Raw genomic sequence first — 12,840 nt, forward strand, 5'->3', positions numbered from 1 at the left:
ATATTTCTTCCCTCCTTCTCTTCCTTCTTTTTCTCTTGTTAGTGGGTGGCATTGTTAAAGGAAGACCAGCCCTGTCCTCTCTCAACAATAATTCTATTGGTATGATTAAACACACCAGATTACCTTACGTTTATTTGCCAGCTCTGAGCTCTGTTGCCTCAGCTGTAGTGTGACTATATTAGATGGTGAAGTATGAATTATTAATTGTATAAACATAGAGGGGTGTAATTGTCTGGTCCTATCTCTTTCTGCTGTGGACTGATGTGGAAATGAGCTCCAGTCTGAGTCACTGAGATAATAACTGGAGCTGAGAAAGGACAGAGAGAAGAAGTAAAAGGAAATAGAGGGAGAGAAGAAAGAGAGAAGGAGGACGGTAAAAGCAGCTGTGCAGCACTATGAAGTGTGTCACTTTAGGAAGGCTTGGACATTTGCCTCTCAGCGTGTCATCAGTAAAATCATGCATGAGGATGTATGTACATGCAAGTAAATTACATATTACTCTTTCCTCTGCACATCTCTCTATGCACAGCAGTCGTGTGTGACTGCATGCATGTCAGCAGCCTTTTCTGTGTAGGTTTGTGCATGTGTGTGTGTCTACCTCCTCTCCTGTTGAGCTTGGCATAACCGGGTGCATATCCGTTGGAGAAGACAGAAGAGCTGGTGAAGGCTGTGTGAGGCAGAGGAGAGGCTAGAGCCTCATCACACTTCTCTGTGGAGAGAGAAATAACAGAAAGACCAAGGGAGAGAGAAATCAGAGAGACAGATGAGGAGAGAATGAAGAAGAAGGAGGGAAGAAAAAGAGAAAACGGTGAACATTAGTACATCTTATAATAATTCGAAAATATGCATCAATGCCAAACATACATTTATCCAAGTCCATGGAGTGGCTAAAGTAGTTCTAAATCACAACATTGTTAATTAAATGTTAAGTAAATTTTTTCGAGGATAAAATCTCCTTAACCCAATTCAAGTACTCTCAGCTGAAAAATCTGAAGTCTTGTATTTTCCACATGGTTTCACTGCATTGTCAGTAAAAGACTGGCTCACAAGAGCAGAAGCACGGGCCTGTCTGGAGGTTGAGGGAAGCTGTTTGTGGGTCAGGAACTAAGTCAGGTCAGTCAGACTGGAACCACAGGGGCATCCGAAACATTGTTGACTTCAAGAGTGTACTGCAAAATATCCACTATAACAAGCAATCTGGCCTTGCAACCAGATGCAGATGCATAATTCATTTAGAAAATAGGAAGAGATGTGTTAAATAAGTTAGACCATGAATGTCCTAGTCCTAGTAGACCAGGCTAAGCACAATGAGATTTAACAATGAGGGCTCTGATTTGTCTTATTCTGCCTTTATTATGGTGCCATTGTAATGCACATGACACACATTTATTAAAACCGTTTCGCCACGTGACTATAGTCCAAAATAATTGATTATTGTGACATTTTCTTCACTTAAACAAATATAAAAGTGAAATATATATATAAAAAAGACAATTCAAAGTCAGTGCTCAGCTTCAGTTGCTAACACTGAAGACCAAAAACCAAGCCAGAGTGTAGTCATGGACTCAGACCTACATTTTAACATCTACTTTACAAGATAACTTAAAAAAAGCTTACTATCACGATAAGAATATAGGTAGAATCAAAGGGTTTCTGCAGTATTAAGAAAAAAAATTCTGTCTGCATAGGTTTCACTAAAATGTCTCAGAATCCTCACAAAAACCAGGAACATGGATCACATCATTCCACTTCTCAGACCTTTACACTACCTTCCTTCTGTCCATTTATAAAGCACTGAATAGTATGGGCAAAAACACATTTCTGATCTGTTTCTGCATTATGGGACTGCTACAGGTCTGCTTACTGTCCCCAGAATAAAAACTAAACACAGAGAAGCAGCATGCAGTTTTCACATATTTGGAACAAATTCTGAGAAACTTTAAGTCAGCTCCAACTCTATGTTCTTTAAATCAGCTTAAGACTTTATTGTTTATTACTGCATTTTATTGAGTGGAATTTGGAAGTTTTCATCCATATCTTACCTGCATTGTTATTTGTATTCAGCTCTTTGATTGCTCTTATTCAGTTTTGCCTTTTCAAATTCCCTTGCGTTTCATTAATGCCTTTAGTAAGTCTGAATACCTTTATGTGTTATGTTCAGCACTTTGCCTTGTTGTTGAAAGGAAATATAAATACATTTGCCTTGCCTGGCTCATATCCATATAGTTTCATTTGTTGAACTCAATTCCTGAAAAAGTGAACTTTAATTTGAAATAGGGATCTATCTCAGGAGGATTTTTCTGCAGATTAATTAATATACTAACTTTTTTTTAGCATACTATAATAACAGCAGGTCAATAAAGTCCTAAATTGTCTTTGATTTCTGGGACACTTTGGGGCACATACCATTTACTGCGGCCATGTGTGATACAAGCAGAACTGTGACTTTATATTCGAGGTGATTAGAAATCACCGCTTTTTTTCTGTGTACATAAGGCTGTCAGTTCTGTCCTGTTTTATTCTTCAACTACTGTAGTTCATTACGGATGTTGGTTCCCTCTCTCATCTCATGCTAGAATGTTGAATTTTGGTTGTATATTGTACAATAGCTGTACGGTCGCCTTTTATCATGCAGACTCGAGTCCAGATTCATATTTCCACCTATATAGTGGACTGAGCTATGGATCCAATGACCTGGAGCAGCCATGAGGAAAATAGTCAGAAAGACCAGTGCTGTAGCACAGCTTAGCTGACCTCAATGTCAGCTCACAACTCTTGGCAAAAATGCAAGAAATCGACTACAGCAGTATATGCATGAGACACACACAGGCTGCAAATATCATCTAGAGCAAATACACAAATATATATTCCTGACTCATACACACAGTCATGAAGTCATTTTCCTTCCCACCTCTCAATCCCTTTCACTCACTCATACAAACACACTCACCTCTCCCAGTACACGAGGTTTCACACAGAGAGAAATTGTGAATGGTCTGTCAGGCCAGGTAGAGGCAGTCAATAGCTCTCTGTCTTACCCCACCGTGTAAGTATGTGTGTGTGTCTGAGTATATATGAGGGAGAGGCTGATTGTTTGTGCTTCTGTGCATGTGTGTGTATAATACACTGTGGGTGAAAGTCAAAGCAATGATACCTGGGCTGTTGGCTTGTTAAGACATATTACCTTGTGTCACAGGTGGGCCACAGTGAGCAAAATAACATCATCAAAGCCTGATAATGTATGAGTGTGTGTGTGTGTGTGTGTGTGTGTGTGTGTGTGTGTGTGTGTGTGTGTGCGTTTCTGTGTGGAAGGGGAAATGGTCTGCAGCCTCCCTTCTGGCATGCAGGGGAGGACCATTTTTTACATCACTGCCTGTTTTGACAGGAGTTACACACTTTGACACACAGGTTCTCCTTTATAAACACACACAAAAAGTAATGAGGTCTCTGGCACATTGACCTTGGACTGGCGTTGTAGTAAAATCCAACAGCCAGCATTAGGTGACTGGCTCAGTGCCACAGAAATGCACAGTGTTCTAAGCTCCGTCTTTTCTATATACATTTTGTGGCGGTGGCCCGCAGCTGCAGAATTATTGCCACTGCTACTTCAGAAGTTTATGAAATGTCATGAAGTCACAATAACACCATTCTGCCATAGACCGTATAGGACTCTGCAGAGCTGTCTGCTCCACTGAACTCAAACAAACAGTCATCTACTCTCTTGGCTTTGATGATGAGCAGCTGGACCAGTGACAGTACATAACTCACTTATGAAGTCATGACAACCAAATAAAGAACAGCGCAAGTCCAGCATTTTCTTAGTCAGAGTTCCAACAGCCTTAATTTGAAGAGAAAGTAGTAAAGTTAAGCATGCACAGTGCTTATTATCTGCTCTACTGTCTTTGTTTGACTACTTGGGAAACTATCCGTTAAACAATGGACAGCCCGCTGGCTTTGCAGTGGAATTACAAGACAAAGAGAGCATGCATATTAGTGTTTATTTGCTGTGCTGTATTTCTACTTCACCAAGCAGTTTGCTGCCAGCTAACGGCACAGTTGTGCTGCTATGGAATAAAGTATGAAGAGGTTTTGACGCATATCTTGTTTCTGTATGTCTAAGTGACTGTGGGGAAATGGGTATTGACGGGGCATGGTGCATTCAGGTGCACCTCATAATACAGGACAATATATATTCGAAAGCCATACAGAATGATTGAGATCTTTACTGAATTAGGCTGTATTCTAATTCCATACCTGAATAAATACCTGTTGCTTTCAATTCATATTTCCATTATACACTGATGCAGAAGAGACACATATATGTCATGTAATGGACCACAGTGCTTTTAAAAGGACTTAGATGAGCTGATGTCATTGGATGTGACTCATGCCAGCACACCAAATGATGTTTTTGTGCTTATCTCCTTTTGAAACTGTGCCAAATGTGCACCTCTCATGCAGCAGCATCTGGTCATGAAATTGGGAGGGTCATGCTCAAGTGTCTCAGAAATTATTTTTGCTCCTGTATTTATAAAAATACGACCCTATATCGCCTCCTCTCTCCTCCACACACACACACACGTGCATCTATACATTAACCCTCCTGCACTGATCCACAGAGACAAACTTGGACTGAAACAGATGCAGTCATATACAGGCCGCCTTTTATTCATTCACACACACATGCACACACAATGCCTTTCCTGCAGGTTCAGTCTCAAGAGTATCTCTATAGGTTTCTCAGCAATGGCTTCTTACAGCTGCACATGAACACACACACACACACACACACAGAATTGCATAGAATAACTGCTGAAGGGAGGGCGGTGGTGAGGTAGTGAATGAATCGAATTGGAGAGCAGAGTTAATGGAGAGAAAGTAGATTTTAAAGGAATGGAGGTGTGGAGTGAGAAAAATATAGTCCATTTCTTCAGCGCCTCAAGTTATTTCCTCAGAGCCCTCTTTACTCTCTGATGGGGGAAAACCACTACGTGAAAGGATTCTAGTAATCGCATGATAAAAAAATGATACCCGTTATCAAGCAGTTTAATGCTCAATTACAGAACACAAATTGTATTGGGGGAATAAAATATAGCATGTCACTGGTTTGATTATGTGTGAAAACATGCTTTGGTGAAAACGTGTTTTGCCTGTGAAATAAGAAACCTGAATATACTCATTATCACATAAAGCTCTTGAAACGAACATTTGTAATTGTCATAATGGGAACCCCTCCTGAGGCAGTCTTACCATTTTATTGGCTTTGTTTATAAAGGGACTGATTAGATTTAAATATATTTTGCCCTCATGTATCTTGCATTGATTTTCACCACGGCAGTAAATGTGCATTAAGTACTCTGTGCTGATATGAAGTGATCTAAAAAATCTGCAGACATGTTTGACAGTTTAATGAGGAGGTCAGTTTGGCTGCCAACACTTCATCCTTCTTCACAGCTGTCTACGCAGCTTATTTATTCTACATGCTGTTGTTACTGGTTGTGCTGATTCCCCAGTCTCCTCTGGTTTTACTTTCTTAATAATCACACCTTTGATGGTACCTCTTGCCTTGAAATTTAAATATGTCTACTGGCTAATGTTCTATACATTGCACCCCACGGGCAATCAATTCAACTACCAGCTCAATATTTAGCATCCTGCTTGGATTCATGCGGGCACCAATAGCAAATAGAGCTACAACACTTTTGCATCATACTATAACACATGGATAAGTATATGAGGAGATTTCAAGCCTTTTAATATGTATTAGGTTTCTGCTATATAGAATTAAAATATTCCAAAAATTCTTCATTTTCATATGAAAACCTTAAGAACTCAGTCTGCAGTTATAATATAGACAGTTATACAAAAGCTGGATTGTAGCTTTGGTCTTTGATGTACAACAGTTCATTATAACTTAGCTTTTCACATTTCTCAGAGACGAGGTCAAGATCTTAGTAATTTTCACACAATGAAACTGAATTGCTTCAAAACTTCAGCAATTCACTGCTTTAGTACTGAGCTGTACTGTGCAACAATGTGGTTGACATCTTATATACTGTTCAAACAATGTAAAAATGTCTTTTGTCTCACTATTCTGTAGGCAAGTTCTTTGTGACAACAGACAAAAAGTGCTATCATGTTCATTCTATACTGGTGAATACCGATTTTTCAGATCGTGGATGATGCTCTGATGCATACCGCATCCATATCTGGTATAAAGGGAAGACGACAACAACAGAAATTTGTATTTGAAATGTATATCAGTATATGTTTCTATATTTCATTATGTTGAAAAAAAAACCAGCTGAAGCTGTGTTATGGCAATATTGCCATCATTTAGACAATGCTTTATGTCCATGCACACAAGATCGAAGCTGGTGTTAACAGCGCTTGCTCATATGGAGTATGGAGCATACAAAAGTAGGATTTACCTACATCATTTACCTACATATATATATATATATATATATATATATCATCCCAATTTGTTTTGTTTGGAAGCCTTGAACCTGTCTTTAACAGATGAAAACTAGCAAGCAGTAATGTAGTGGAAAAAACACACTTTTAAGGAGGAAGGTAATCGATGTCATAAATAGACTTATGAAACTAAATGTCTCCTTGCCTGGGAAACAGACAATTTGTGAGTTCATGTTTTTTTTTGCCCTGCCAGATGTATCTGGCCCCCCTCAGCTTTGGACAGATTTCCAGAAGCCTCAGTCATGCCAATCACGACCATTTATCTAATGTAAGCGTGTTTGTGATGAAGACTGTGGCATTTCCTAAAACAACCAAGTTGGCTGCAGGTGATGTGGAGCTTTCTGTTGACGCTGCTATTGTGACAGTATGGTATGAACTGTGTGCTATAATTATGCTAAAAGAACAACCAGCATCACTTTAAAGCATGTTTTGGGATCCGATTGCCTTAAATATGTGTATTTGATTTGTTATTCATAACAAATAAAAATGTTAACCTGCAGAAAATTGAAACAACAATCTCTATCAAGACACCTTGGTACCTTACTAAATGTCTGGACTTTTAGAGCTGACAAGGGAATTTGGGTTACACTACAACCTTAAAATTACTGGCAGTAAATCTGTCATTGTCTGTTTTCTCATTTTAAAGCATCTGAAAGGAATGCACCTTTACCAACAACAGTAATACACCTAAGTGATTTATTTCCTTGAGATGATTAAATAGCAGCAGAGTTTCCCACACAGGAAAGAGGGAAAGAGATCTAAGACCATAACCATCAATAATTCACTGATATATCACAATACCACCTGCTCCAGCAAACATGCTGCACTGTACTCTTGTATTATAAGGGCAACTTGATAATGAAAGAATATAAATTAAGTAATGAGATGAATGCCCACATGCGTGTACAAATGCACATGGTAACCTGTGCAAAAGACCCAAAATAGTGTATGCTCGCTTAGTGTCATGTGACCAGCACAAAAAGAGAGAATACATTCACAAAAGCAGATGACTCGATCATATGTTCAGGGCTCAAGTTTGAGATCGTAGTTGCTGATATTTGCCCATGTCTGAAGTGTAAAGTAGGGTTCTGTATGTTCATGTACTTCAGGGCAAGAAAATGACTACAATATCCAAGTGCAAATGTCAGGCTATTCCCCAGACAGCAAGAGACAGATAGATTTACGCATGATGGTATGATAAGAGAGGGGAAACAGGTAGCTGCAGTGAGGGAGAGGGAGAGAGAGATAGATCAGATGGAAAAAGAGAAAGACAAGAAGAAAGAAAGAAAGAAGACAGGAGGCGAGAGCAAAGGGAAATGGCTGCCTACCAAAACCTTCTTAGTGACATTTCCAGCTAGGTAAATAACTAGGATGTTGGGGAAAAAAAGGCAACCACGAGATGTGTCAGACGGCTGCCACCATTTGGGGCCAGAGCCATGGATAGACAGGGTTGGCCTGCTTGTTCAAAGGGCTTTACATCGCTGCCACATCTCTGGAGCTAAAGGGAGTTGGATACAAATAGAGCATAATACATTCAGGGTGAAACTCATGACATCCTAAAGATCAGTTGGCATAAAATCACAGATTGCAGCCACAAAGCTACATTTTGGCATCCAGGCTGTGGCATAATAACACGGAAAACTGGCAGGCCTAAAGTCCTTTAATGAATTGGCGTACCTGCAACATTGGCTATTCGAGCAAATAGCCCTGACAGGGACAGTTTACTAGTACTTAGCTCAAAGGCCTAACTCAATGCATGTTTTGAAAATCCCCAGATAAGAAAAAAAAATTGGATGAAAGTCTCACCTTTTCCATGCATGTTTTTAACAAAGCCTGTAAGTCAGTCAGCCAGTAAAGAACATTCAGTGTTCTTTGTCAGACTGTTGAGCCGTCTGGCAAAAAAAACACAACACAAAACTCTGCTATCTTTATTTAATGAAACCATTGTGTGTGAGATTTTGGTATGGTGCTGTCAAGTCTCTCCTCTCAACAGCATTGAATGCTGAAGTTTGGGGACTCGGGGGCTTTTTCTGGACTCAAGTCATGAACACAGTTGAAGCTGTCAAAAGTGCCAACAGCTGCATGGAGATGCAGTCAGACTCTCCAAACTGCCAGTGAGTGTGAGAGTCTCCGTCTGCACATGCCTTTGGTCTCTGGTGTGGCTGGGAGCAGCGTGGGCCTCTGCTCTCTGCTTTCCATTTTTTTTGCCTACATTCATGGTTTGACAAAGTCCATCTGGAGCAGATTGTGAGGTGGTCTTTAACTAAATTGTGTTTGCTGTCATAGAAGCCTTCCGCAGTGACCTAATTTCTTCTGTAATATTTATAAACTCAATATAGTCCATCTCAGTTATTTCTGTCTGATGATCTCCATCAGTATAGAGAGAGAGATTTGCTTCAGCAGGAAGAGATGCAGGGATGAACTGCTGGGGCGGTTTCTGCTGCCAGAAGGCAATATATATTTAGTATGTACTCAGTGTTGATTACTATTGGAAATATAGGAATGTTTTACTTGTCATCCAACTAAAATATTGTTGTCAACAAACCATTAACAGCATAAAATATGCTGTTGCTTTCTGTTGGTGATTTTAGTGTAAACAGTAAGTATAAGTATAGTAAAAGTATAAGAAAACTGACACCTTCTGATTGTTTCACTGTGAACTGTCTGGAGTCAATGACATTCCTGTGTTGTTCAGCTGTCTAGTAATAAATCAGTATAATTTAGCCAGGTCACACTCAAATTAAAGCAATTCTGATTCCAAATGCGGTTTTAAAAAACTGACTGAAGTTGCTTTTCTTTTTCCGTGGGGTCACAGAGAAAGGGTTTAAAAACCGGTCAAATGGCCATTTGCTAATTAGCAAGCAGGTACATATGCGTGTTGTCATGTACACCTGGAATTGCCCGACAGCAGCTCCCTAATGGGCTTCACAAAGAGGTATAGTACACAAATTAACAGATGTTCCTCAGCATAGAAAAGGCCTCAGTAATTGGCATTACAGATGGTTGTTTCCACCATTTCCCAGTGTCTTCCCTCCAAAACAAAACTTGTTTAACTCATTGCAGTATGACTCATGACATGTGATGTTGATGCTGTAAACATTTTTTATCTTAAAGTTAAACTAATAGATTATCTTTATTATTATTACTATTCCTCCAATCTACAGGTGCCAGTATTATGACAAGCTATTCTGTTTTGCACTGACAAAGGCAGGGAAAAAGAAGAATACAAACTAGCAAACATGGATGTAAACAATATTGAATTTAAAATACTTTGGCTTTGGAAATGTTTAATGAGGGAAAAATGCACTCAACACTGCAAGAATACACCTAATCCGCTTCAGAATGTAATTAGAACTTTCGTTTGTTTACAAGAAAACTCTAACGCACCTTTAACTTGATCATCAGCTGCCAAACAATACTGCATTGTATGAAAAGAATGAAGTGATATTGTTTGCATGTTGTATTCAAAAGGCTCTGCTGAGCAGGTGACCTTCAAGTCTTGGTAGCTAACACAGCCTGTGAACACATCACAGTCCAACAAAGATACACAGTCACAAAGCATCCTGAAGCTCACTTCTCGAATCAAAGAAAGAATAAAGAACATAGCAAAAACACTTTCACAAAAGATGCAGTGATGGAGGGAAACTTCACTGTTCTGTAGTCAAGTTCTTTGTGACAACAGACAAAAAGTGCTATTATGTTCATTCCATACTGGTGAAAACAGTTTTTCCCGATCCTGGATAATGCTCTGATACATACAGCATCCATATCTGCTATAAAGAAAAAATAACTACACAACAAAAAAATTGTTTTAGAAAAACAGACTTTTTACTTCTTGACTCAGATCTCCTGCTGCTCCTAATAATAAATAACAATTTTCCTGACACGGTCCAACATTTTCATTCACAATGTCCAAATCACACATATCAAAGTTTTGTGAATCCATCCAGTGTGCATCTAGTTACACACCCCGTACTGCTGTAATTTCAATACAAAGTTACATTATTTATCTGTCTGCACAGAGCTCCCACAGCCTGGCGGCATGAAATAGCGGATGGCAGTGGAGTGAATAACAATCATCTAGACCCCAGGGTTAGAGCCCATTCAATTTCAATTCACACAATACCCCAGAGGGAATTAAAATGACCATTTAACTTTATGACAAGGTGCCAACTTTTCTAAATGTTAAATATGATCTTTGAAAATAAGGAGAGAGGTGAGAAGGGGTTATCATATTTCTAAAGAAATTAAACCGCATCAGATATTTTTCCAATGCACAACTATGTTTATTAGTAATAAAATGGTAATGGAGGTTTTCACTGAGGAAAACCATCTTTTCATGCTCTTTCTTTGTTGAACTCTGTTCTCTCAACTCTACTGTTGGTCTCAAAAATTGGTTGTTTTTCAACTCAGTGCCTGAAGAGAGGTGAGTTGCTTCCCCCAACTCTGTTTAGAAATGTATATATGGTACGTACTCGGAATCTGACTCACTTTGCCTGGAGGTGAGCTACCTTGTTATTATATTCTCTATCTATTCATCTCTCTCACACTTCTTGTACCCTTCTGTTTATTTTTCCTCCCATTTTTCTGCCTTTTCCATGTCTGCTCTGTGAGTTTATATGTGATTTTAAAATGTAATTAGCTATTTTTTCCTCTCTCCTTGGAAGACGTTTTATCAACAAAAAAAAATCTCTTCTCATGCTGCTCATTCATTCTATACACTTTCGCTCTGGCTTATTTTTCTTTCAACCCTCCAATCCCCTGCCTTTTTCCGACCACCCTCCAACTACCCACCACAACCCCCAGGCTTGCCAGCTCTTTGCTTGAGCCGTTAATCTAAATTTTTTGGTCCAGATTCATTTTTCATGTCTTGGAACCCTCACCAAACAATTTTTGTCAACAGATCTGGTGCCCTGTGCCAATGTGTGCACAGACCAAGCGCATAATGAGATGTTTTGGATGAAGCAACCACACATAAAGACAGACATCCAACAACACGCACACTAACACACGCACATGTACCTTTTCTTCCCTGCTTCTCTCTACATTTGCATCTGTCAAGTGAAATTCAAACTAACTTTTGAGATGCTTGGGGGAAAAAAATTCTCCAATGTTAAGACTTTGAAGACGTAGATTGTAAATTCATCAGAACACACAACAAAAACATAAAAAACTGAAACAGTGATCAATGCTGGACAAATTGACATGGTAGCCAATGTTGGCCATATTTCACACTGTCTGAAGACAAAAACTAAGAAACACATTTGGAAACATTCAAATGCACCAACTATTACAACTATCAGTGGGTGCTTTATGAGATGTTGTGTTGGAAGGATATTTAGCAGCCAACATTTGGTCTCAACAAACATTTCTGAATGTCAACAACCAGTTCTCACCAGTGTGGCGATTGACAATTTGAAATATTATAATTTACTTAAAATACTTCTGGAGAAACCAAGCTCTCAGTCTTTCTGTGTCCCATCTCTATTCCTACCTTGTTCTAAAAAATCATCTGGCAGCAGTTCTCACTCTCCTAATCAAGTCCTTGCAGTCAGTTTGCTGTATGCAACACTGGCCAACAGTTTTTCAGTTCATCCAATAATGTAACCATGGACCCTCCTCAGTCTAACATTCAGTTAGCCCAGCCTGCTCAATAAACCCTCGTGGGTCTGCTGTATAAGTTCATCTATTATTTATTCCAGTAATTAAAGGACTACTCAGGATGACTGATTCCCTCTGTCATTGGTAATCCATGGAGCCTCGGGCTGGTTTATGGGAGGTCTGTGGTGACAGAATGGCCCCCTGGTTGGACTCTTCTGTTTTTTCATGTAGTTTTGGAAAGGGATGTTGGAAAGAGGAACAGATGAATACATGTCGTTTGGGTTGAAGCAGGAGAAGAGAACAGACAGTAGGTAGGAGGGGTGTTGATGGAAGTAGGAGACAAAGATTGTAGCTTCCTAATTACAGCCATGAATGTGACCTTTTCCACAATGTTTAACTAGCAGAGCAAATCACAATGGCGCTTGACCAAAATGGATCGAAAATAAGATGAACACACAGGCCAGGTTCTGCAAATAATACTGTTGTCCAAGGAGTTCAGAGAAGTCTGCAATAAAAAAATAAATAATAATAAACTGCTTTCACCTGTCTTGCTCCATCGATAAAACCCAGAGAGCAGAACATTTTCGCTCCCAGTGCATCAGATACTGATGCCTGGTCAATGCCTCTCAGCAACAGATATGGATGCTCTAGGTATCCATCTAATGCCAGTTTTGGCGTTATCAGGGATGGCTTTTCAATTTTTCGCTTGTTACGTGCATAGTGGCTTTTCAAAATTAACTTTCATGTTTACAGGTAATGGTT

The 12,840-nt window shown here is 39.3% G+C and overlaps 1 protein-coding gene across 1 annotated transcript in view; it reads right to left on the reverse strand.

Moving 5' to 3' along the window:
• The window catches only part of cntnap2a (contactin associated protein 2a), a 350,626-nt gene that overhangs the window by 208,961 nt on the left and 128,825 nt on the right, over positions 1 to 12,840 (reverse strand). The window contains exon 2 of the mRNA XM_059327332.1: positions 599 to 709. Within this exon, the coding sequence (XP_059183315.1) occupies positions 599 to 709 (111 nt within the window). The remainder of the gene's footprint in view (positions 1 to 598; positions 710 to 12,840) is intronic.

Source organism: Centropristis striata, chromosome 23, assembly GCF_030273125.1.
Source record: "Centropristis striata isolate RG_2023a ecotype Rhode Island chromosome 23, C.striata_1.0, whole genome shotgun sequence".
In the NCBI taxonomy this organism is placed as follows: Eukaryota; Metazoa; Chordata; class Actinopteri; order Perciformes; family Serranidae; genus Centropristis; species Centropristis striata.